The sequence below is a fragment of the Sinocyclocheilus grahami genome, unplaced genomic scaffold, assembly GCF_001515645.1.
Source record: "Sinocyclocheilus grahami isolate Dianchi unplaced genomic scaffold, SAMN03320097.WGS_v1.1 scaffold429.1, whole genome shotgun sequence".
Lineage (NCBI taxonomy): Eukaryota > Metazoa > Chordata > Actinopteri > Cypriniformes > Cyprinidae > Sinocyclocheilus > Sinocyclocheilus grahami.
In genome coordinates this window covers 222987-250734 of record NW_015505608.1, presented here as the reverse complement: position 1 = coordinate 250734, position 27748 = coordinate 222987, and the positions used below count along the sequence as shown (strand labels likewise).

At 38.4% G+C, this 27748-nt stretch overlaps 1 protein-coding gene and 1 pseudogene across 1 annotated transcript in view; one reads left to right on the top strand and one right to left on the bottom strand.

Moving 5' to 3' along the window:
- The window catches only part of LOC107551686 (nectin-2), a 38814-nt gene extending 23490 nt beyond the window's left edge, over nt 1-15324 (bottom strand). The window contains exon 1 of the mRNA XM_016233389.1: nt 14926-15324. Within this exon, the coding sequence (XP_016088875.1) occupies nt 14926-14968 (43 nt within the window). The 5' untranslated portion in view covers nt 14969-15324. The remainder of the gene's footprint in view (nt 1-14925) is intronic.
- A 430-nt stretch (nt 15325-15754) lies between these two features.
- LOC107551662 (uncharacterized) lies at nt 15755-26570 on the top strand (annotated as a pseudogene).
- The last annotated feature ends 1178 nt before the right edge of the window (nt 26571-27748 follow it).

Genomic DNA, 27748 nt, shown 5'->3' with positions numbered 1-27748 from the left:
CACACACACACACACACACACACACACACACACACACACGTAAGCAGTAGGTTTATCTCATTCCAGGTCACCATTGAGACCAAATGGCTGAAAGATAATAATGAATCAAACTGAGAGGAGATGAATCAGACTGGAGGTCTCGTGTTAAAAATACACACTAGAACACACAAACACACACATCTCCCTCTGAATCTCCCTCTCACAGGCTTTCAAAGCATTTGTTGACTGATAATGGCCACTAAAGTATACAAACCCCATGTTGTTTGCTTTGCTTTCAGTCTGCCTTGATTGATCTCTCAAAGGCAGAGAACTAAACCAAAATATTTATTAGTTAGTTCAAAGAGCCATTATTTAGAGCATTTCTAATCTAAACTGATTTACACACATGCACATTTACTTACCAATGTAAACTAAATGAAAGCTAATTAGTTCTACTTCAAACTAACTTTAACCTGAAACCAAACAAAAACAGAAAATTAAACAACTTTAATCATGATCTTCTTGATTTCTCAAGCATTTTGTTTCCAAAATGCATTTGCACACACATACCAAAAGTCTCTGTGCATTATTTAACCCTGTCTACCTCCATTATAGTGCACCAGGTGTAAGGTTATGCTCATACGGTCTCACTTCTTTCCATCTGTTCTCATCTCTCATCATCCATCTCTTTCTGCACTCATCCCTTTCTTTCCATGCACATATGTATTCATCCATACATAAATGCAATAAATTCTGGGAGCTAACCACTATATGAAAGACATAATGCAAATTAGCATTAACATTAAATTTTCCATTTTTTTATTTGCTTAAAAATTCATAATGACAGCAAGCCCCTTAGTCCATATTTAAATATGCCATAAAGTTGGCATGAAGTGGTAATTCACAAATTTTCTAAATGCATGTTATTGATCTTATTAACAATTCATCCATGAACATGTTTTTTTTTTTACCTTGTAATTTTTAAAGGGGTCATATGATGCGATTTCAATGTTCCCTTTCTCTTTGGAGTGTTACAAGCTCTTGGTGCATAAAGAAGACCTGTAAAGTTGCAAATACTAAAGTCTCAAATCCAAAGAGATATTCTTTATCAAAGTTCAGAGTCAGCCACACCCTCCTAAAACGGCTCGTTCTAACCCGCCCCCACAACACGCGCCGTTCTCAACTCTGCCGCCTCAGCTCACTCTATCCCGGCCTCAACGCATGCTAGCCCAGCCTCGGCTCACGCTAGCCCAGCCTCGGCGCACGCTAAACCAGGGCTTCAGCTCACGCTAGCCCGGCCTCAGCACACGCTAAACCGGGGCTTCGGCTCACGCTAGCCCGGCCTCAGCACACGCTAAGCCGGGGCTTCCACTCACGCTAGGCCGCTGTGTTTTTCGTTGTGAAAGCAAAACTACTTTGTTTAATCTTCCAAAAGAGGACACGACTACAAATCAGTGGTTAAGTTGTATTTACCACACTGTTCCAGAACAGTTTAACCCAAATATCCAGATGTGTGCAGCACATTTTATGGAGGACTGTTTACTGATCCTGGTAGAGTTGACTACAATGCCGGCAGTTCTGACTCACGTAAGTATGTTTTCATTTAAAGGATTTGCCACTGAAGATTCAAATGCGAATTTGGGCAGTTTTACCTCTTTGTCGCCATCTCTGTTTGAAAACCTGGAATTGCAGCTGTGCGGAATTATCTGGCACGGCTCCAGCGCGGATGAATCTAATGTTTTGAGGAGTATGTGTGGCAGTCAGTCACCGCACCGGTGTGGATATTTACTGTACTTCGCAATCACAGATTCCAGCCTACATCTTGGAATATGACCCAAATAAGAATTTTCACCTGTATATTGTCATCTGAACAAGTAACAAGTCTGCCACGTTTGTTCTGACCAACTGAGGAAAAAAGTATTACCATAAATCTCGCTACCAATGGTAATTAAATCTAAAGATCGGTTAGCTCATATCACATCAAATCGTTCAAATTATTATTATTGTTATACTTTATTCTCAAATGATTAATGTTAACAACATCAGCATTGGTGACTATGAGTATAGTGTGTATTAGCGTGTAGATTTCAGATTTCAAAGATCTGCACAGTCTAATCTAACTGTCATACTCTTCGAATTTCATATTAAGAAATTCTTTTAACCCAAAAAGCTAATTATGCTCCCTTCAAACTGGTTTTCTTTAAAATACAAATCTTTGTAATCCCAGGCTATATGTAATCCGAAGCACATTTATAACTGGAATATAATTTTATTTCATTCACATGTGTTTCATAAACACATAATCCTTTATTCTGGCTGCTGTGAGAAAAGACTATAAACGACCCGCCACCTGCAGGATCCTCACATGTGATAGCCTAGTAGCCGAGACAACTTCTTTATGTTTACAGACGTGACGTTATGACGCAGTGCCATGCTTGAATTTCCCGCGAAAATCTACCCGTACCACTCAAATTAGAAAACATTATTATAAGCTAACCATTGTGAATCGGGCTAAAGTAAGGCAATAGTTTTGAACACTGGCTGGTTATGTACTTTCTCAAATATTGATTTCCGATCTTTTTTAACCAAAAAAAAAAAAAGTTACGGACTGCAGCTTTAAATCAAAAGGCCAGACTTCTGTCTGGTAATACATGTTGGACTTTTCAATTCATAAGTCCATTTAAACTCTGCCCCTTTCTTACAATCAAGTGCAAGCTTGAATTCAGATCTGCCTCCATCCAATCAACAACTTTTAGAAACAAGTCCCTGGCCTACATTTTTTCTTTTTTGATAATCTTGGTTTTACTTTGATGTATGTCACAGTATGTAAAAAAAAAAAGGATCTGTCGCTTCTTACATAACATCGCGACTTCACAGTGAATTGTCTCTCGAAACCCATTTAACTTCCATAATGTGATGTATTTCTGAGTGAAATGGGATATTTAATGAGGTAAAAAGTAGAGGTTGATTTTTATCATACCAGATGCATACTGGCACAGATGAATTATTCACAATAAGACCAGGAAAGTGCATTAAGACAAAAATAAAGCTAATTTTAATTTCACATTGACTTTAAATAACACCTACGGTCTTCGACTGCTAGCAAGAAACTACTGCAAATCTCCAAGTACTGCCAGGGACCCTCCATGCACAAAGGTTTTCAGTTTTGCGGGTTGAGTTCCCATCAAAGCAAAGGACCGAAGAGATCTCAGAGAAAAGCAGAATGCTAAAGAAGGGAGATTTGTTTCATCTGCTCTCATCAGCAATGACATCAAATAAAATCTCTCACACAAGGTGAGCATAGAATAACCACGCGGCTCAGTAAGGTTGTTTGAACAAATCCATTTCAAATGCTAAAAAACTATCTAAAAACACATTTGCAAAGCCTCTCCACGTGAGAGCTGCTTGTTTGTCAGCCACACTTCCACTGAATGTTAAAATATCAATCTTCCTCTCTCGCTCCCTGACACCTCTCCTTCTCCTCCATCATCCATCCACCCATCTATTCATTCCTCTCTCCCTCTGCATCTAAATAAATAAACACCAAGAAGGGAGCAAGGGAGACCAGGAGAGAAAAACTAGGACACTACAACCTGGGACCCATAGACCTCCCCCACACAGAGAGAGAGAGACAGGAAGGAGCGGTATACCGGCACACATTTAGGTAAAGGAAGGAAGGAAGATGTGAGGGATAGAGGAAGAGGAGGGTATATATGTTCAGGAAAGAGGGGGTGGGACGAACCAGGCACTGGAGGGTGGTCACCGGCACTACAGTTTATTAATAATCCATATCAGATCAATCTTTTCAGTATTCAAGGGGGTGTGCAGAGGGATAAAGACAAGGCTGAATGGAGATTTCTGCCCTTTTAAGCTGCATCTGCCAAATCAAAATGCTCCCGAGCTAATCACTTAGTTGATTTTACATCCCTCGCTCGCCACTCCGCCTGGGGCTTTTTTTTTTCGTTCTCTCACAGGCCCGTGTTGCCCCGAAGGCTCGGTTATGGCATAGACGAATCACTCACAAACTGAAAATAAACTTACAACACACATATATCATATCATGTTAGTCTACTTATACATACAATATTGTAGCAGATGTTAAAAAACATGCAAGGCTGCATGCAAATAGAAAACAACTATAAAAAAATTAGATTTTCAACAAATTTCATATGAAAGTTAGAACTATGCCCTATTCACTCCGAAGGGAGCAGGCCATCTCATATGAATGTGTTTGTCACAGCCTTTATAGATAGATAGTTCTGTCTATTTGATATATTTGCTTGATAACATAATAGCAAAATTATTTTTGGTCAAATAGGCCTAAATGCAGCCTTGTTGAGGATAAAAGACTGCTTTCTGAAACGCTTTTGAACAATAGTACACATATACAGTAAGTATATTATAAATACACATAAATATTAACAAGTTTTGGTACGAACAAACTAGATGAGAATCAAATGAATCATGAAAATGTGTCACCAAAATTACAAAGAGCAAATTTTCTTTCTTGAAATGACTATAGCATGTACTCTTCGCTAAAAGCCTTACCGAGTGATTAAGCTGCTCACTTTAATTTAGTTTGACCCTACAAGTAGCGTTCTCTTCCCACATTGCCATTTGAGGGCACAAAAACGCCATTTGGAATTCGCCCACTGTGTCAGCGCTTTTATTCCCCATCATGCTTTGCTTCTCAGTGAGCACAGAGGGCCATAACAAAGGCGAGCGAGGGTGAAAACTATCCATTCACCCCTCATAAGAGAGTGTGAGGAACATTTTATCTTCTCTTCATTCTTCTGTCCTCAAGAGAGCAGAGGAAGAGAAGGGTGGATCCTCCGGCGCTGCCATATCACTTACCTGTATGAATGGACACGGCTGAGAGAACAATGAGGGGCTTTCTTTAGTCTCTCTCTCACACACACACACACACACACACTTGTTTGAAAGGCAGTGTGATTCTAAAAGAGGTAGGGGGACAAACACAATGGCCTCTCAGTTACTGCATGGTCACCATTTCATGTTCCCTTTACTCATCACTGACCAACTGAGCTGCGACTGACAGGTACTGTGTTCATGAATAATTATGTGTCATTTAGAGAGGAATTCAATACAAACAATACAATAATGCATTGTAATTCACCTATCATCTTCATCAACTGAATTGTACTGGTGTGTAGTGTGGCATAAGCTAGTAGTGATTTTGATTCTTTTCAGTGACTCAAATCTTTTGACTCTGTTCACATTTACCTCGATTAGCATGCAGATGCTTTATAAGAAAGCTACTTAAAAATGAGGAACGTTAACAGCCAAACAGATTCGATTCAGATTTGTTCAGAGATTTTCCATCAGTATGGTGTCGCAAGTAAGTGTTTTTTGTCTTTTCTGAGCAAGTCATTGAATCACTTAAAAGATTCCTTCAAAAACACAGTAAGAATTATTGTTTATTACAAATAGTTTTGTGGGAATAATGTTGCTTATAAACAAATGAGATCGATTTTTTTCCCTCCATTTTATCAACTTCTGGACTGACATCATTCTATGGAAGTGATTCATTCACTTTAAACATTTCTTTAAAAAAAACAGACCAAAACACGGAGACTGAACGTACATTCTTGGGTGACGCAGCATCAAACAATAGTCTAAATGTAGCAAATGCGTCATCTACTCCGAAACTATTGTTTGTGTCACCGAGTTCTCTCACTGATCCTTACAAGTATTTTGACCTTTAACGGAGTCAAAAAATTATTTTCTCCACTGTCTTCACGTGTGTTTTTCTCTTTCAGCAATGGAAAAAGAGCCGTTTCACTGACTTAACCTTCATGAACCACGTAATGTGACAAGAAAAGAAAGAGACAAGAGAAGAGAGACTACTGGGAAAAGGAAAGTGAGGTCAGACCCAATTTTAAAAGAAATGGTGCGATTGGGAGCAAAAAAAATGGCCCTTCCTTTAGAGGAGAAAGCAAAGGGCAGAAGGAAGGAAAGAACAAGGCATGACTGCATTCAAATAGTAAAGAGAAATAGACTGGTTGCATTTGAAAGAATGATTTTACATGAAAGGTAAATCAGGAAGAGAATCATGCCTGGGTTCTCCCGCCATAATAATAACCGCAAACACGGCATTGAGACACAGCCGCCCAAAACTTACTCCGACTTGTAGAAGAATCAACTGTCCTGGTTTTACAAAGCAAACTGGATTAAACTACATCTAGCCAAAGTCCACAACAAACAAAAAGAAACAGAAGAGCAACTCAAGCTGAGGTAGAGAAATAAGAAAGAAAGAAAGAAAGAAAGAGACATGGCTAGAGGAATAATGAGTCAGAGAGGGGGAAGAAGGTCGCTGGAGAGTGACAGACTGAACATCTCAGCAGTCAGATAGACCCGTTAAGTGGACTGAATCCTCAAGATGGAAGAAGTGAGAAACAAGAGGATAAAGAGGAAGAGGGGAACTGGTGGGAGGAAGGACTGCGCTCGTTTGTTAAATGGCTGACAGGAGCAAAAGTATGAGACCAAAAACATCACAGAGGGAAGTCTGAAGGAACACAATGAGGATCGGAGGTCAGAACAAAGCTCAACCACCTGCTTAGAGGAAAACAAAGAAGAATGTTAAGGAAACATACCTAACAAAATGTTATGTGTATGTTTGCATGCAAAAATTATGCTTTAAAATGAGGGATGGTTCACCCAAAATTGATCATTCTGTCATGCTCTAAACCTGTATGAGTTTTTACTGTGGAACATAAAAGGAGATATTTGGGTCAATCTCTCTCACAAAATCTCATTTTAAAACACTTTTTTTTTTAAATAAATGTACTCTTTATATTCATATATAAATGAAAATTGACTCTAAAAGAAAAAATACATAATTTTTCATAACTTGACAACATAACCTGAACTCTCTTAACCCTGTCATAAAAAGGTCAAATTATCTGATATTTTAAAAGACCTATTGACCTTGCCACAAATTTATGAGGGACTTCAAGGGTCCAATCTATGATATAATTTCCTATTTTATGTTTTTAAGCATGTTCCTCACATGTCTTTAATTTGGTGGATAAAGTTTTATAATAATAACAAAATATTATCCCAAAGTTTTTCTTTCAATAATTTAATTTTAACGAGGCTTCACTCTTTTTTTCTTCATTATATCAGACCTGTTGTACTATCACCCTGACATTTTTGTCCACCCAAGGAAATATCAAATTTTAATACAGAAACTAAAAGCATGCTTATCGTAGAAAGTGTATTCAAGTCATTGTATGAATTGCATTTCAGAACATATTTTTGAATAGATTAATAGTTTCGGACCAAAAAAAAAAAAGTCATGTCATTGAACAATTTAACAGCTGTTCTTTCCCATACAATGGAACTAAAATAATTTTTCAGTGAAACATCCAAGAATTCAGTGTTCCACGGAAGAAAGAAAATCATATGGGTTTGGAGCGACATGAGGGTGAGTAAACAATGATACAAAGTTCAGTTTTGGGTGAAATGTATCTTTAAATTCTACGCCCTTAATAAGTCACCTAGACAAGCTCCAGTTCTCCTTAGGAGAACAATCTCAGGAGAACTTTATTTAGGCAATTCACACATTTTTTCTTGGTTATTTTACAGTATTTCTTCAAATACACTGACCTTATAAAATACTACAGAGAACATATACTAGCATTCACTATATGTACCCAACAGAACTCACAGGAGACGGGCAAAATTATCTTAAAGGTCACTGCTGTTTTTCTCTGACAGCTCGCTACGCTGGGCATGCTAATGACATTAGCGTTCTCTGAGGAGCGATGTGCCGCTCACACTTACAGGAATAAGATAATTCAGCTTGCTGTGACTGTGCTGTAGTTACTGTATCTGGTCTGGAATGAGGCTGCACAAAAAAACGAGGCCATTTCTGGCTGGCTCGGATCCAGTCCGGCTTCCATCACGCGGCGGACTGGCACGACATTCTGCGGACCAGGTGCAAGGCACTCAGGAAGAGGAGGAGAGGAAAAGACAATGATAGACAAGGGCAAACAGGCGCTAATGCCGTCGCTAACCAAAACTGAGTGCAGGGATAAAGAGTGTGAAAAGGATGTGAAAGTGAAAAAAAGGACAGTGGGGATAGAACAGAAAGCAAAAAGTAAAAAAACAAGATCAGACATCCTCTGGAAATGAGGGACTATATTTCACAGCGATGTCAGCCTGACAGGGCAGAGGCTTAATGTCTTCAATAAGCCGTGTCGACTCGCAAGGGCATCGCTGGCCTTGCTGATCGATACAGGATCAATAGAGCAAAGCCTCGCTTCCTTGTCTGCCTCTGGCTAGCCGACTCCAGATGGACAAGCTAAGGACAATGAGAAAAGAGGGAGGGGGAGAGGAAGGACAATATTCGAAATAGTATCGCAGTCACTTCATAAAGCAGTGAGGGAGAGAAACCGAGGCTAATCAGAGGAAGATCGTCTTCTGCGTGATTTGTGAACGGTGACCGGGCAACTGAAGGTCAAATGCTTCGTTTAAAAACAGCGGTTTTAATTTTCCCTCCTGTGGAGCGTAACGTGAGGCATAATGACACAATTAATGACTAATGACCTGTCAACTATTGTTTTAATTATGGTTTTAACTTTAACACCACCGCTGCAGTATAACGCCAATAACTCAGAAGAAAAATATCACTGGAATCACAATCAGAATGATTTTTTCCAGCTGATGAATGCTAAAAACATTTAGCAGCCAATCTGAGGTTCATTTTAGCTCCACTTTCTAACCAATAAAAAGATAAAAGCGATTTTGAAAATAACCTTGACCACAAAAGTTACTTATATATTTCACCCATCATCACACATAAGTCAGAGATTGTTGTGTATGAAGCTTGTTTGTCGATGACTGACAAAACATTGACAGCCAATCAGAATATCAGACTTTGAAAAGCTTGAGTGTTTAGCAGCAGATGACATCTCACACTTATAATATGCAGAACTTTAACATCTGTTGATGTGAACATCAATATAGTTGTTGTTTTTGGTGTGAATGAGCCGCAAATTTCCACACATTGTGGCTGAGTCAATGCGTGTATGGGCGTGTATGGGCTCAGTACTGTTGGACTGAGACTTTTTTTAGCACTAGTCATAATAGAATAAAATTCTCAATTCTGGGATTCAAACCCTGCTTATGCTGTTATTTAGAGGCACTGTTATCCAGCCAGACACGTCTTTTCACACAACCACATCTCTCCACACTCCGCTGTGTCCAGTGTGCAAGAACGCTTGCAGTAAGGAGTCTTAATACCACTGGCATGCTAAATTCATGAGACAGCACGAGTGTGCTTTTAAAAAAATCCTCAGGAATCAAAACCACTTTCACCCCCCTTGTCCCTCCCTTTGTGAACCTCTTAGGACACACACACTCATTCTGCAAAAAGAAAAGAAGCCTTTCAGTTATTTTATCATCTGATGTTTCTGGCTCAAATGATAAAGCATCTGCATGTGTTTGAAAGACTCGGTAGGCATCTCATTTCAACTTGAGGACAAAAATAGGACATTTTCTTTATGATATTGTTTGTCAAATTGACAATTTGATGTCATCCCAAATTTCTCTGTCCCTCCAGGATTCATGCCGGTGAACCCATAATTAAGAAAAATGTATTTACAAATAGAGCTGGATTTGATACAGATTTTAGAATTCTATGTGAACATGTTGCACAAGCTCTCAATTCAATTCTGATTGGTTTCTGGTTCATTTGGGTATATTTCAGTTATAATGTCCATTTTATTTACATCTGCTGATGCTGTAAATAATACAGGTCAGTGTTTCAAACTGATGACTCAAACTATTCATTATGTTTATAAGAGTCATTCATTTTGAACCAGACCTCACTGGTCATGTTGTATGTTTTTGATTCACTAAAAAAAATTTATTCATGATCACGCTGTAAATCGGACTACACTGGTCGCGTAGTATGTTGTTTCTGCATTCAGCCCGTGTGGACAATTGTGATAACTGTCCAATTGTGGACAGTCTGTTGAATACAATTTGCAAACTTACATTCATGATTGTCTTTTCTGTCCTGCTTTGATTGTACAGAATAGAGCAGCTTGGACATTCTACTAAATATCTACTTTTATGTTCTATGGAAAATGAAAGTCAGTGTGGAACATATGAGAATGAAATGAAGACAAATTAAATTTTTGGGTGAACTAATCCACTAAATTAAGACCATTTCTATCAAGTTCATGACTAACCAAAGCTGAGTGAATATGGAGCCAGCAAACCAGACAGAGTAGCTACAGCATCCCAAAAAACCTTCAGGGTTGTGATGTTAATCATAAAATGAACGGGATGGCACTCTGTCTAGAGGGGATGAACACTCATCATGTCCTATTCCTTTTTAAGTCATTTGGCTTCTATTTTAAAAAGGGCAGATCTTTGGACATTTTCCCTATGAGTAGATACGACCTACTACAGCAATCTGGCAACCTTCGACATTCCCACATCAAACTGGCAACCACATACCACTATTCAGACCAACTGGCTACTGACCCCTGGATGGTCGCTGATCTCCCAGTATGCAATGGGACAGGGAGGTAAACTCAGCCAGCATGGGATGTGATAACATGCTGCCTTATGTTTGTGCATTATTGTGTTATTTTTGTCTGCATTTCCAAGATGCATAAAATAGAGGACAATTTCACCACAAGATCACATAGCACTTTTAGAAGTGGATGGTAAAAGACAGCAAGAGCAAAACCCTGCTTTCTCATTCCTCGCTGCCACTTTTGTTTCACTTCTCACCATCTTGTTGCAGCCACAATGGTCGGTTGGCTTTCCATCATCAGGCGCAAGACTAAAATATGAGGTCCAATTAACTGGACATATCAACCCCATGAATCTCTAATACCGTAAAAGCATTCGGAGATCTGACATCTGCTGAACCACTGAGAGCAGAGCGAGAGAAAGAAAGTGACAAGAATAGAGCCAGGCAGTCAGAAAAGAAACGCTCGAAAGAGCCTAGTCCTCTAAGTGCTTCAAGGACCAGTTGAGATTCATTTTAGCTCCGCTTTGAACGAATAGAAAGAAAAAAAGCCATTCTGAAAATAACCCTGACCACAAAAGTTACTTATATTATATTTGTCCCATCACTCAGAATTCAGACTTCATTGTGTGCTGTGGATATCGTACAAACCTTTGCGGGAAACCTCTAGTGTACATATTAGTGCAGGTTGATGTTAATTACAAGGTCAGTCATTGATTTCAGCAGAATGCATTCCCAGAGCCGCATGTCAAACACAGACCTGCAACAAGTGTTAAAAGCTTTGGTCCCCCCCATCCACAAATCCCCCAACACTCATCCAACCTTATCTTTACAAGAAACCAGAATGAGACATCCAAAATCACTGTCGGCTCCCTTCACCCACACACATGGTTTCCAAAAAGTCTTTTAACAGTCACTGGACAACCATATTCAGAAGAAAACTACCTCATATACACCCCTAAAAATAAAGGTTCTTTATTGGCATATGGTTCCATGAAGAGCATCCACGGAACCTTTCCATTGCGCAAAAGGTTCTCTAAAGTGTTAGTGTTCTTCACACTAACAAATAAATGTTTTTTTTAGGAACTGTTCACTCAAACTTTGGGCAACCCAAAATGGTTCTTCAATGCAAAAACTCCCTTTTTCAACCTTTATTTTTAAGAAAATACTGACTGATAAACTTGCGTAAGAGTTCTCGCAGTAATGAAACATTTTTAAATCAATGTTCTTTCCACAGTCAGTTCTGTCTACTGCTACACCTCCTCCCACGTTCTTTCACCGGCTCAGACGCTAATAAACAGCGTGGCCTTGAGGTCAGAGCGAGGAGGGGTGAGGGGAAGATTTGAATACACCAATGACAATCATCTCTCAAACAAAAGCAAGCGAATAAGGACGGCAATGGACACAGAAAGAGAGGAAGGGAGGGAAGGAAACGGGAGAAAATGGAAGAATGGAGGCTGAAAAGCTTCAGTTTCAGCGCGACTTTTGTTTACATGCTCCCCGGTATGTGGAACTGGTTTACTCAACACTTCTTCACTGTTTAACCCACTTGAGCCAGCGCTGTCGCAATCGCTCCATGTGCTTGTTAGTGTGCGTCTGTAACTGCTGTGCTCACACAGTTTAGAATAAGGTCAGCTTGGACTCCGCCTCCATCAGTGGAGCAGCCTAACATTTTCGAACCCCCTCCTCCTAAACCCACACACACCACTTGATGCATTCAGCCAGAGACGCCGCTACAGTAGCCCCCCTAACCCCGGCTTTCAATGAAAACACAGCGTCACCGTGGCAACGGGTTCAAGCATTTTTTGACGTGTGTTCACTAGGAGGGCATTGTAACACAATCAGTAGTTTCTATTGTTTAGATCTCTGCTCCCGGTTGCCTTCATTTCAGTCTGGGACTAGAAAGATGAATTGGCGCAAGTTTAACAATCATAAAACTAGCTTAAACCTGCTTCCTGTCTATATAGCTCTTAATTTCAAAAGCAACAATGAGGTTATTAAAATAAAGCTTTTATATTAGCGTGCTTGAAGTTGGTCTGATTGTATTTGATAAGCACGCAATGAAAATGAGTCTGCAGGGGCCACTGAGGCAAGCATACAAAACAATGTTTTGACCCTTAAAATATTTCATAACTGCTGCGTATAAAGGCAAAAGCTCCCAGGACACTGAACTAAATGGATGCAAAGGGAAGGGGGTAAAAGAAAACACAAGGCCCGTTTATACTGTTTGCTTAAGCGAGGCAATCATGACCCCTTCTTCCGCTGCTCTGTTCATAAATAAAAGAAATCCTTTGTTTCGTTATTCTAGTTTTCCTCCTGAAGTGCAGTCGATGTACTGTGAAATGGGCCCAGGCAGTAGAGGTCCAGACCATGAATAAGTTAAAGAAGTGAATTGTTTTTAAGTTACGACAAAGAACTGTATCCTATGATGTCACAAACCTTCGACACATCATATCCTCCTAATGCATGTCATATATATATATATATATATATATATATATATATATATATAGTGGTGGCCAAAATTATTAGAACACTGGTATTTTCACCAGCTAAAAAATGGTTTTATGTCAGTTATTTCTATCTTTTGCTGGAGTGTGTCAGTAGGAAATATCAGTTTACATTTCCAAACATTCATTTTGCCATTAATTGCAATAATCCAGTGAGATTTTTGTTTGCACAGAGTCTGACAACAGCCAGTGCTTCACACAGAGATCTGATCATCATCATCCAGTCTGTCTGGAATGACATGAAGAAACAGAACAAACTGAGACAGAATAATCCAGTTAATTGACAAAGAATATCTAAGCGACTAAAACTTTTAACAGTACTGTGGCTTTGCAGGTAGGTTTCTCGAAGCACCTTGGAGACGTTGCCACAGTTCTTCTGGATTTAGTCTATCTCAGTTTGTTCTGTTTCTTCACGTCATTCCAGACAGACTGGATGATCATGAGATCAGATCTCTTTGTGCAAACAAAAATATCACTGGATTATTACAATTAATGGCAAAATGAATATTTGGAAATGTAAACTGATATTTCCTACTGACACACTACAGCAAAACATAGAAATAACTGACTTTAAACCATTTTTTATCTGGCGACAATACCAGTGTTCTAATAATTGTGGCCACCACTGTATATATACACACATACATATAGCATAAAAAGTATAGCCTACATATTGCCATGTTAAATACTTAATATATAGTTTATTTATATTTATATATATATATATATATATATATATATATATATAATACAACAATACATTGCCTAATATTATATAAACTTCTAAAAATCAGCTGAAAAACACTTAAAGTGACGTTCTCTTTTAAAATATATTTAGAAGAAAAAAAATCAACTAAACATTTTAGCGGTTATGGCAACTTAGTTAACCAGTGACACGTTGTATTGCAGCATTGACATTCTTTTTTCATTTAAATTTCTAATATATTTTACCGTGTGTGCGCTCGGTTAGACACTCGAGCTTTTTCATGACACTCACACGAGCCCGGCTCGCTCGCTGTCAGGTGTAGTGCACCTGCGAACCCTGACATGGCCCCTGAATAATTAAACTGCAAAGACAATGAAGCCCCTGAATCTACGATCAAAAGGAGCTACAGTGAAATATGACGAAACAATAGGCAGTGACGTCAGCCTTTGTTATTAACAGCTCTTTGATATTTCGGGAAATGAATGATTGATTGATTGACTGACTGTCAAATTAATTATATTATTAAAATTAAACAAAATGACGCTCTGAAAGAGTGATTTTAATCTTTAAAAGAAAACAGGACAATAATACCAAGTTGAAAACCCACGTTTAAAAATAGTAAGAAACTCCCTGTTGCTTTTGTTGTGTGATGGACGGATTGATTTACATTCACTTGTGCCCCTTCAGCTGGAAATAATAGGATATGAAGTGAAGGGAGAAAAGACGCCAAGGACGTGAGGAACCGAGAGAAATGTGGTACGAGGAAGAGAGAGGGAGCACTGAAGGGCGACTGGATGATGTCCGTAGTTTCGCAAAAAAAACACACCTGTCAACAAGAGGGAAAAAAACACTTCCAAGACCACACCTAGAGAAACATGGCGCTTATCGAAACCAAACTCATACACTCTCCAGGGAAAAGAAACGAGATGCAAGATCAAACAGGCAAAGTTATTTCCCCCCCGTACTATGAGACACTAAACTAGTTAATACAATTATTTTGAGGTGAATATAGTCATCTTGAATGTACAGAGATAGCAGCGGGAGAAGCACGCGCGCGATTAAAGATACACTGAAGGATATTTCTATCGCGACATCGAGCTGCGCAAACGCTTTGATTGAGGTTATCTATTAAAATGAAAGTAAAAGAGAACAGTATATTTTAGAACCGGCAACAACTAGTGATTCCTTTTACTTTTTAAACATGATATGATATGTCTTACCTTGAATAATTAGGAGAATGAGTGCGCTTAACAGTCCTGACATGTTACCGGAGGGAAGGGTGGACAGTCCACCTATTTGTTCACCTATCAGCTCAGAGTCGCAAAAAAACAAAAACACGATAGTCAGATGGAGATAAATACTGCTATGTGGTTCCTCTGGTTTCCTTTAACGGACGAGCGCAGAAACTTAATGGTAAAGTGCGTCGCTGTATTCGGCGTGTTCCTTTGGAGTTGGTTTACAATCTAGTGTCAAAACTCCCTTTTGAATCGTATTGATAGCTCAAGTCCTCCGAAACCGTGACGCGGCGTCCGGCGGCCAGGTAAAAACGTCGTACAGGTGAATAAATATCCGGTGAGCGAGTTAGGTTCTCATCAAACCTGTCGCGCGGGGATCGCGCTCTGTTGAAACTCCAGCAGAAGCGCCGCTCATTGGACCCGAGCGTGTGACGTCATGCCACGTCACGCTGCAGTTAAAGCCTCCTAAATTCTCAAATTCAGAAAACGCTTTGGTGCTTTCCAACTTTAACAAGGTTTTGACCGTTGCACTCTTTTAAGTTTAAGGTAACCAAACGATAAATTAATCCATTCGAGACAACTTTTATCATAGTAATGTGTAATATTGTAACGTAATGTAACAATGTAGCTAATATTTCTAATCCGTTCAAACGGGCTGTTATGCTGTCCGTTCTGAATATAGCCTAAGATCGTTTTTCGTGGCTTCTGAATCTCTGAGTTTAGTTTCAGAAATGAGCTTAGTTTCTTGCTGGATTTGTGCTTTTCCTCTTTGTATTTTTGGTTTCGTTTCCAGTTGACCGCAGATGCATTCATCATGAGCTTCGTGGAGTTACCGGTAATGCAAAGGAACAAGTAATGAGTGCCAGAATTATATTTTGGCCAAGTTTTGTTTCAAGTTGTCGAGTTGTAGTAAATGAACTAGTAAACGTAGCTCTAGCGCTCCCCCTGCTGGTAACATGTCACTGAAACATCACGGCCAGCCCTGGATCATCTGTGAAATAAGCGCAAATATTTCCAGTTCTACAGATCTACATCTCCGAAACAGCTTTTGTTCAGAAGTTATGCTTTTTTTTAGATTTTTCCTCAGATAGAAAGCAAAATAGAGAACAAATCTGTATGTTTGAGTGAGATCAATATGTCTGCTGAAATAGATCTGTCCTATATAGGCAGAATGTTTGATTGTACCTCATTAGTCACATTCAGTATCTGTCACTTCCACCACCCCATTAAATCATAACCCAAGCATCCCTCTCTTTCCTCATTCTCTCTTTCTGATTGTTTGCATGGGGCCAATGACACACACAGTATAGCCTACTATGACTCTCATTAGCTGCTTTGCCCTAGTTTGCTCTCTCTGAAGTTTCTCTATCCCCTGCTCATTTACCCAGTCCATCCTTTCTCCATTTCAGTTTTCTTCAGTTTTATCTCTCTTTTTTTGTAGACCCTCTTTCATTCTTTAGCTCAGAGGTGATTCGGAGCTGAGCTGGTAATGGGACTTGGAGGTGCTGATAAGTCTGTTAGCTTTAATTAAAGACATTTACGGGGATGTAAAGACATTTAGCCAGAAGCTGAAGACCATTTCTGATTACATCTCTAAATCCTTTTTCTTATGCTCTCTCTGTCTTTTCACGAGCAATTCCCACAGTCGACTCTTGCCTAACAGTCTGCTCTGTCCACTTTTATGGACGACCAACTTTTCGTATGATTTAGAGGTCAGAAAGGAACTTATTTGGTGTTATTTGCAGTCACATAGTTATGCTTCTGGCTCTAACAAGGAACATATAAGAACGTTCCTTGTTAAAGCCAGAAGCATAACTATGTGACTGCAGATAAAAGCATCGACTTATCTCATTATGATTATATAGCTGCATATAAATTAGTGTGTGCTCTGTTTTATCGGCCTCCATGTTTGTAAAATTGCTTCCGTTTTTTGGAAGTGTTTTGACAATTTGTTGTGGTTATCAGCTTCTGTCAGATGTTGCTCTCAGCTCTTAATGTCGGGCCCTTTTCCTGCCTTGTGTTATTTCCTGCCTTTCCTGTGTTATTATTATTTTTATTTGTATTATTATATTTTAAGCTAATCTTTTATCTAATATATACATATGTATTTAGACAATGTGTTTTTTTCACCCACCCACCTTTGGAATGTTTCATCACTTTAGGTTGGCTGAAATAAAGTTGAACTTGAAACTTGAAAAGTTAAATTTCCAAGTATAACTAATTTAATAATATACCGAAAAATCAAACATACATTAGGGACTAGAAGCACTTAAGGGGGATTCTGTGTTATCTAAATGAACCACTGAGACACTAAATTGCATTGGGCTTATATTCATTGGCTGATTAACATAGATAACTGCAGCTTACACAACGCTACACTACAGGGGTTCTCAAACTGGGATCTAGAGACCCCCAGGGGGCTGAAAGGGGGTTTGCTAAATAATTCAGAGAAAAAAAGATTTGACAAAATGTATGTAAAAAGACAGACTTAATACAAAGTCATTTTTTATTCCTTTTTTAATCATTGCTTTCACTTCAGTCCAGCATGAAAAAAGTAGTTACCTCAATGAAAAATTGCTGAAAATGTACTCACCTTCATACCATTCAAGAGGTAGATGAGTTTGTTTCTTCATCAGGTACAGATCTGGAGAAATGTAGCATTAGATCACTTGCTCGCCAATGGATACTCTACAGTGAATGGGTGTCATCAGAATGAGTCCAAACAGCTGCTTGCAGCTTGTGGATCATTGTAATGTTTTTATAAGCTGTTTGGACTCTGATGGCACCATTTACTGCACAGGATCCATTGGTAAGCAGTGTTATGTGTAAGATGTTTGGTTGGTTCTACCTACTTGAACACTGTTGCAGATTTTACTATGTTGCTGCTTTATTAAATAACAGAAGTTGCTTAAAATATTGTGGCTTGTCATCACTTTGAGCCAAATGGACTCTTCATTTATCTGTAACTTTCATGTATTCAGAGGCTGCAAATATGATGCAATTACCAAGTTTTTGGGGTGTAATAGAAAAGTAATGTATGTAGTGTAACTAGCCTAGTTACTGTTGGCCGGGAGTAATAAGTATATTACTTTTGACAGGAGTAACTAGTAATGAGTAATATATTACATTTTATGAGTAACTAACCCAAAACTGTTGGTGAGCAAGTGAAATAATTCTAAATCTCGCCAAATCTGGACATCTTGTATGGTGTGAAGGTGAGTACATTTTCAGCAGATTTGAATGTTTAGGTGATATGATGTGTTTTATTTATCTAAATGTAATGCATTTTCAGTAAAAAAGTCTGTGTGACTTCTTGTGCCTAAAGAATCTGGTCTATATAGGTGATGTATGGAATGATGTGGTCATGGTACGTGAGGACACATCTGTCTCACTGTCCTGCTTTGATTCACCACCCACATCTTCTGTACTGGTTACCTGGAAGATGATGTCAGCCAGGGAGGATCGCTGGTCATATTTGTTATCAGCCAACTGCATCGACGGACAAACAGATGGACGCAGCAGCAGAGTGTTTGGAGGCAGAATGTTTGGGATCTCCGCAGATGCCTCACTGATCTTCAGGGCCGCAGCAGCTGCGCAAGGACGCTACTCCTGTGTGATAGAGCAGGATGACAAGAAGCTACAGGAGAGGATTGTTCTTCTCGGCCTGATTAAATGTAGACCACACAACCGCACCACAATGCATTCTTCGTGTCTCAATGTGTCTGATATCTCCAGGTATTCTCTCCTTCTCTTTTGCAGTATATGTCACTCCCACGTCCCCTGTCACATTGGACAGTACTGTGAGACTGGCAGCTCAGGTGTCTCCCTCCTCCGTAGCCGCCTGGGGAACGTGGGTGTCTCCCTCAGGTGAACAGCTACACACTGAAATCTCCCATGGCACGGGCAGTCTGCTCAGCAAGCTGCCTCGCGTCACCAGTAAAGACAACGGATCTATACCTGCAGAATCCGTGTCCATGGTAACAGTGGCACGTCTGTCTCGGAGCACCGGGTGAATGTGACAGTGAGCAGTGAGATTTGGAGATATTTTTTGAAAACATGCCAGTCAGATAAGTTGCTTAGTCAGTGTTATCTTTTGAAAGATTTGAAGGGATTTAATGTAGCAGATTTTTTTCCTTCTAGCAAAAAACAAAGTTTATTCTTATTTTATTTAGAAATAGACGCTCTACATACACTAAAATTAAATACACCAATAGGTACAAAGTTTTAATAATCGTTTTAATTCTATGAGAATAAATCCACACCACAACTATAACAATAACGAGACAGGAATTATATTTTTAGAATCTCTATCGGAATTTTTTCCAGCTGATGAACGATATTGTCAGTCAGAATCCAGGCTGGTTTAAAGAGCTTGAGCATTTAAAGCAGCAGAGGACATAACTGTAGTATGTGCTTATAATAAACAGAACATAAAAATAGTTGATTACCATTCTTGGTGTGAACATAAATAAATCCACTGCTCTCTTGTCTCCTCTGAGGCTGGAACTCTAAATATTGTTCTGTGCTTGTCTGTGCAGCCAAAGACAGAACAGTTAGCATGTTTTGCTCAAACTTTCACCATGGCATTAGAGCTGGTACACTGTTGTCGCTTTTGAAATCAAAATAACAGTGCCTTAAGTGGAAGTTTACAGATTAAGGGGCGGTAATATTATAATGAGATCCCTTTGCCACGTCACCAAGGGAGCGAATTCAGCTCCTTTTCTCAGATGCTTGCAGAAAAAGCCTTAGCTAAACAAAGTGATTGGGTTAATTTTTTTCACGCTTCCTTGGTTGGTAGATGCACCAGGGACCTGATTATTAAAAACCTGGAAAAGTTAGATTTTCATGATATGTCACCTTTAAGACCTAAATTACTGTGTTTACGAGGATACTTGCGAAGACTGGCATTTTGACACATACAAGTGTGTGTATTTAACCGTTCAAGGCCTATAAAGCGGCAAAAATAACTCGGTGCTCTATGGTCACCGTCTTCATATGCGCATGCTCTCGCGTGCATATAGTAAAATTATACTCTTTCACTGTTGATTGCTTTTCAACGGCTTAAAATCATTTGTTTTTAAACCGCAATGCTTAAAAACATGTGCAAATGATACGTTTTTATCGAAGGATGTAACTGCGATAGAGACAATAGTCCAAAATCTCTACCAGTTAATTGTGTCTATATAGTAGGCAAAAAATCAGTACGTGAAAAGACTGGTACAGTCCAAATTCACAGGATTCATAAAACAGTAATGAAGAAAACTGGAATGACTTACTATTTACGGTGAGATTTTGAAGTGTGCATCCAGTTGACACTTCCCATAATGCGACGGGAGAGGATTTGTTAATAGCAGTGAAGCAATGCAATTGACACTGGTAGGTTACATGACAATGGCATGATGAATGTAGTACTGTACATCTGGATTACATTTATACGACACAGATTCAAACTATATAGAACATATTTTTATTAAGTTTCACAAAGTAATTATTTATTTAAAGGAAGTATCTGCTCAAAGAGTCGCTATTTCACACGCAGCCCTTGTCTTTATGAGTCACTGAATCATTCACTTAACCAGTTCATTCCAAAACACTGTATAATTCAAGTTACATTATTACACCACTACTGGGTGTTGCTCACATAAGCAGTGGTTGATTCTGTTTTGACTTTGTTTGGAACTATTTTCACTGATGAAAAACAAAACGGAGTATCTATTTATACTAAGTGCAAATAGCCCGCCTTGTTGGCAGAGGCTATTTACACTAACTCCGCCCACCAACGTGTGATTGGGGTAGTCAACACTATAAACAACGCTTTATAAACATCACCTTCAGTGGCATAGATGGTTAAGCACATGCTTATTGACACAATTGACCCGAGTTCGAGCCCGCCGAACTTTATTTCTCCCTTTTCAAATCTCATATCACATTGGAAAGGCATTTATTTTCAATAAAAATGAAGGAAATAATCGAAAAGTTGAAAATAAAGTATGGGATAGGGTTAGGGTAGGTGGCATCTATTTAATAATTTGAATTAAAATTATAATTTACACTCAATACATTATTATTGCGTACTGTTTTATAATGAACTACGATACTGAGGTGCAGATAATTGCCACTATTTGCAATAAGTAGTATAAATAGCAGAAAATCCTGCTAATTTAACATAGTGTAAATAGAAACTATAGCTATTTGCACTTGGTGTAAATTGCATATTGTTAAAAAATGCCACTATTTTCACTTAGTGTAAATAGAATCCATTGCTATTTGCACGTAGTTTAAATAGCATCTATCACTAAGAAAATATGCTATTTTCACTTAGTGTAAATAACATCTATTACTATTTACACTTGCTGCCAAAACAAAATATTGTCTAAATGTACATTTTATTAATATTGAATTCAAACAAGGTTACAGATCTGAGACTACATTCATAAAAAAAATTCTCTCTCTGTGTCCCACTATTTTTTTTTCTCTTTCAGTGAAAGCTGTGTTTTCTTTCACAGATGTGACACATGGTAATTGGCTCTTTTGTTACTGGAATACTATTGTGTATAAAATGGGACCTTCCTTACTTGCCATTTACCCAGCAGCCTACTCTAGTCAATGAAACCTAAACATTCTCCATCAGGCTCTTTTAATTTACTAAATACAGATTTTTTTGAATGCTTGAATGGTATTGAATGAACACAACAATTAAATAAACTTTATCAATTTGCCCCAAAACAAACATGGTTTGTTTTTCCCAAATGCTGTGTCAGCAAACGGTTAATCAGGGTTATTAAATCTGAGAGGAGAATGTTTCTGAAGAGCTTTCTTTGAGCTTAATAACATAATCCCCATTTTCATGCCTGTCTCGTTTCTGATATCTCCCCATATGACTTTGCTCTGGGACTCGTAATGTTCTGTTCACTTGACTGTGTGAAGAACAAAGAGGCTAAAATGACTAGCAGCACAGTGGATTACTATATGGATGGGATCAATTCAAATTGAAAATATTGTTCTTGCATCAGTGCATTTTTCACTTGATTGGCTTTTTTCAGTTTCTTTTTACAGCTCTTTTGCCTTGCGCTTTTTGTTTTCGCACATTCTCTTGTGTTGAATGCATCTCTTGTCTCCCCTAGGTCACTTTATCTTTCTCCACTACCCTGTGTCCTCTACAGTAGTCCCAAGGTCTTTGGCAGCCCTCTCTCGTTCACTGGTCACTTTAGCATGTCCTCCTGTCCTTGGTGACTATGTGCTGCTCTACTGGGAGTATCCTGATTCAAAAAGAATGGAGCTCATATTCCAGTTTGACCGCTGGAGACGGAGCTACACCAACCAGACCAAACCCCACCTACATTTGATAGACCCCACCTCCCTGGCTGCTGCTGGGAACTTCTCCTTCCTGTTAAGCCCGGCCCTAAAGGATGGAGGACTCTACTTGTGCAAGGTCTTCCTGGATGAGTGTTTTACATGGTAATATTTTTGTGTACATCTAAGTCACAACAACTTTTTGACATGACATATATAATGGTTTCTGCTGTGTGAATACCAATTGATTTCAATCTTCTGTCTGATATTTTATGTAATTCAGGAATCTCTATAAAACAATTTCAAAACAGACACCAGCACTACACAGTGGAAGATATTCAATGCCATTTTGTGATATTGCAAAGGAATTCGGACCAGTTTTCTTGAGTTTTCTTGGATAAGAGATGAATTAAAACTACTGAAAGAGGGTGCGAAAATAATAACAACATTTTTGTTCGACTGTCAACTTTTCCATTCAAAACATTTCACATTTTGCAACCATGATTAAACAGTCATTATCAGAGAGTGCACACCAGAACACTCGTTCACTGACTCTTAATGATGCATGTTCTTGCGTCATTGCTCTTGGATTCATTTTATAATTGCACAGGCGGTTCGATCAATCACAGTAGTTCAGCATGCAAGAGTCAATCAGTCAGTGTCTTGAATTTCATCTTTCTCTCCCATTCTTAATCTGATCTCCCCGTGTTCTTACTTTAATCTCTTTTTCCCCTTATGTCCTCCCCGCTCTCTTTTTTCTCACTCAATTCTTTTACTTTTGTCTCTTCTTTCTATATATATCTCACTCCCCTCCCTCTCTCTAACATAATGTTTTTTAGTAGGCATCATTACAGATCTCATTATGTGTAATTACACCTGCCCGTTGCTGCTGACAATTCTGTGGGTTGTGGCATTACTGTGGAAACCACCAAGCTCAATTAGCTCAGGATTGATACTGCTTTGAGTTTGAGGAGACACTGTACATCAGTCACAGTCAAGCTCATCTGACCGGCTACACCCGGCTGTTTAATGAATATATATCATTTTAACCCTTCACATTCATTTCTCCTCTCTCATCATCTGTTTGTCGGTTTCCCCCTCAGGATACACCAAGTCATCCCACAACGCTCTGGATCTGAGTTGTATGTACTCAGAACGATCTCAAGTTAAAGCTGTAATGTGGTCGTATGTTCAGGATCCTAGACGCTTTTTGCAGTCAGCTGCTGTTTTGGGCTGGATCACAACCTCTGTAGTGCTCCCTGTGACGCCTGAGACAGCTGGACAGTATGCCTGCACTCTGTATCTGAAAAATGGAAAATCAGTGCAATATATGTACACCGTCACAATGGCCAGTATAGGTGAGAGAAAGTGTATGCTATTCTTTTCTCTCCCTCTGTCTGGCACTTTTTTTTTTTTTGCTTCTCGCTATTTATTTTTTTTGCTGGACATTCTTTAAGTCAAGGTGTCAACACTCACTTTAAAAAACGGAAAATGGTCAGACTGCAGGTGAATATTTATTCCAATTAGTTATTTGTATGCTATTCTTTTCTCTCCCTCTGTCTGGCACTTTTTTTTTTTTGCTTCTCGCTATTTATTTTTTTTGCTGGACATTCTTTAAGTCAAGGTGTCAACACTCACTTTAAAAAACGGAAAATGGTCAGACTGCAGGTGAATATTTATTCCAATTAGTTATATTTGTTCTGTGTGATAGACCTTCTGTGTTTCATTGAATTTAATGAACCAGTGACGAGAACATTAGTTAGTGGAATCATGTAGGTCACCGGAAAGGTCACATACCATACTGTAACACAATCATGTGCGAGCCCCTTGACCAATCAATTTCATGAAACCTAACTCCATCATAATGGATGATTTAAAACATGGCTAGTGAGTCTCTGGAGCAGCAGGGTGCAGAAAATAGACCTTCTGCAGAATTCTGCTGTTAAAGGGATAGTTCACACAAAAATGAAAATTCTGTCATCATTTACTCATCCTCATGTTGTTCCAAACCTGTGTGAATTTCTTTCTTTTATTGAACATGAGAGGAGAAATTTTCAAGAATGTACTGGTAGCTCATCAGAACTAGAGGTGCATTTTTAAAAAGTATTTTTAAATGTCTAAATTTTAGTGAGAGACACTGCAAAAGATATAAGTCACAAGTGCACATCCATCCAATGCATGTTTACATAGAAAACAATGGAAAAGCAGCACAACGGAATGGAAAAAAAAACATGAGATGCAGGGCACTGGAAAAAACCGCCTATGCTCAACTTTAAACTTGAGTGCTGCATTTTTAGAATGCCATGTGATACATGAGACACTTCAGAATACACGAGACACAATAGTAATAATCAGACATGTCTAGAGCAAGTTTATATAGAAAAGCTATGGAAAAGTGGAAAGCAAAAATAAAACAAAAAAACATTTTGTGTGACCAACCCCTAAGAGTGGTCCATAAAAGTCTTCTGAAGTCATATGATAGCTTTGTCAGAGGAACAGAGTGAAATTTAAGCCCTAGCTCTGCTTAGTGAATTAGCAATGTCGGCTTGTGAATGAATCATTCATTTGAATCAGATCTTTACAATCAATCCACTAAACTGCTTCACAAATCCATTTCAAATGATTTATTCACAAATTCCTGCCTCTGTCATTTAATTTGTCAAAGAGGGATAGAGCAGATGCCCCTATTTTCAGTAAATTACTTAAATAATGAAACAAACGATGACGAAATTTGAATTTCTAGGTTCAGATGCAAAAACAAATTTAATTCAGAACTATTTAAAACATTATTACTATTATTTTATTATGTTGCTGTTATTTATTTTTTGCTGGAGTTTAAATCATGATTAGAGGGTATTTCAAAGTCAGCAGTGTCATCAAACATACAACATGCAGATCACAGTGAGACTGAGAGAGGGTAGATAAGAACAGCACCATTCATTGTTTGCATGAATGATGTCACCTCACCATATGCAAAACATATGTTGTTCATTTCTCTTCCTCATCCTCCATGTCTCTTCATCTTTCCAAAACATGCATTCAGGGATATTTAAATACTCATTAGATCATGTCTACTGTTGGTATCATTTGTTTCTTCTGCTTTCGCTGTGTTTGCATCTAAAGTTACATACGCTGTCCCACTATTTGATTTGATTTTATTGATTTATATTTTAAATATTTTATTTTCCTGGAATTAATTAATACATTTCTAACCATTCCTGTCTACTCAACTCTTGTTGAAGGTCCAACATTTTCTCCAGGGCCTGCACTGCCTCCTGCAGGTGAGTGCTGATACACACACTTCTGCACACTCACTGATGGGTGACATAACTTAGCGTTTCTTTTTCTGCCTTTCTCACACTCCCCCCAGCAGGAGATGTTTCAGCATCCTCTTATGTTTCCACCTTCTCATTCCTCCTATTTCTGATCCCCCTGATTGCCGTAGCTGTTGGGGTGTTGCTATGGAGACAGGGCTATTGCCTCACCAGTGGAAGTAAGGCCCTGCATTTGTCTTTTCCCCCCTGAGTCTGTCCATCAAATATCTGAAGGCTGTCAGTTCACCCTGGCAGATGTTGATGGACAGAAGCCCTCACGTGTCTGTGTTCACATAGGTGTCGAGCAATCGCTGTCTCACCTCTCCGGAGAGGTGGAGAACATCTATGAAAATCCTGATGATCTAAGACAGGTGATTGAAATGCACAGCACCTCCTTCTCTCCCTCTATTTTGCTGTTTCTCCTTCTCCCCCCTGCTGTATTATTAAATCTATTTTTACTACCCATTCTTTCTTTCATTCTCTCTCTCTCCTTGTCGTTCTTTCTCAATGTATATCTATCTCTGCTCTATTATTAAATATATTTCTCCCTTCCTCTTTTTCTCCCTCTCTTCTCCCAGCAGACACCTCCCCAAGGCGCAGTCTACATGGTGAGTTATTATAGTCCTTCTCAGGCAGAGCAATGAGTAATTGTGTGTGTGTGTGTGTGTGTGTGTGTGTGTGTGTCTTCCAAAAACCGGGTCCCAACAGTTTACAATCTGTTTGACAGTGTGTGTGTGTGTGTGTGTGTGTGTCTTCCAAAAACCAGGTCCCATCATTTTACAATCTGTTTGACAGTGAGTGTGTGTGTGTGTGTGTGTGTGTGTTTCCTCCCAGTTCTGTCACGCCTGCATTAGTGATATTAGCAGATGAACCGAATCAAACCTCTGCCAAACTATAAATCTGAGACATCTCCGCCCTTCTCATCCTTGTCCCTGTTTGTCTCTCTCTCTAGGATCTCAAGCCAACGGGTGAAATGGATGTATATAAAGAATTAGATAGGTGAGACATGATTGGCTGCAGGTCATGTGGGGGACAGTGCAGGCGTGTCATTTTTCATGTGCTCTTTGTGCATTAATCGTCCTGATAATGTTTTCCTTCTCTATGTGTGTGTGTTTCATTTCAGATACAACCAGTTGTGTGGTTGAGTTTATTAAACATTTACAGTGAAACTGTATTTGAAATAAAACTTAATATGTATATGTGACTTGTGTCTTATCTTATGACACTTAATTGTTCTTGTTACTAGTACGGCACTTATTCAAAAAATGTTTGAGGTTTTCAAAAACTTTTTCTCATTTTGTGTTTTCTTACTTTTTCATATCTGTTTTGATAGCAGCTTTTTATAATGTCAATAATAGTACACTGTAAGAAGAGAATATGTGGGGACAAAATGGTACTATGCAGGTAAAATAAGCATATTTTCAGTTAAGTTTATAGACCTTTCTTTTAACCCCAAAACACAACACAAACATTGCATAATTCAAAATATGTGGAAAACACCTTTGAAAATGTCTGTAAATTTCAAATTATGGTTGCCATTTTATGTATTATAAAAATATCGTGTCTTGTAAAGTTACATTAAACTCATATAGCAAATACTTATCCACAACACAATTATGAAAAGTTAATACTTCATAAAATATGAATGTAAAAAAATATAATTGTTATTTGTTATAAATATTTATTTGAAAATACCATTTGTTTATAATAGAAATATTTATTCTGTGTCAAAAATAAGTCCATCAATATGTATACAAAAATAAATATATCATGACATGTTTCAGCAAAATAAATAATTGATTAACTGATCAATTGATTGATTGATAAAAATAAAAAAATATGACGTGAGCAAATAAATAAAACTTGATGCGTTATGATCACATTCGTGCATTGAAACACTATCTTTTACTATACATATATTTATTATAAAATGAGATTCGTTTATAATACATCTGTTTGTCCAATGTCAAATTTAAATTAACATATCATAAAATAAACATATAAGGACTACTTTTTCAGCAAATAAAAATACATTAGACACGTGAACAAACAATTGAGCCTTATTTATTATAAGTAATCCATTTTATTTATTGATTGCAACATTTTATGATGTATTTATTTTATTATGGTGCATTTATTTGATTAATTTTGTCTGTAATATTCCTTCATAAAACACATCTCTTGTTCAATGAACACCTAAG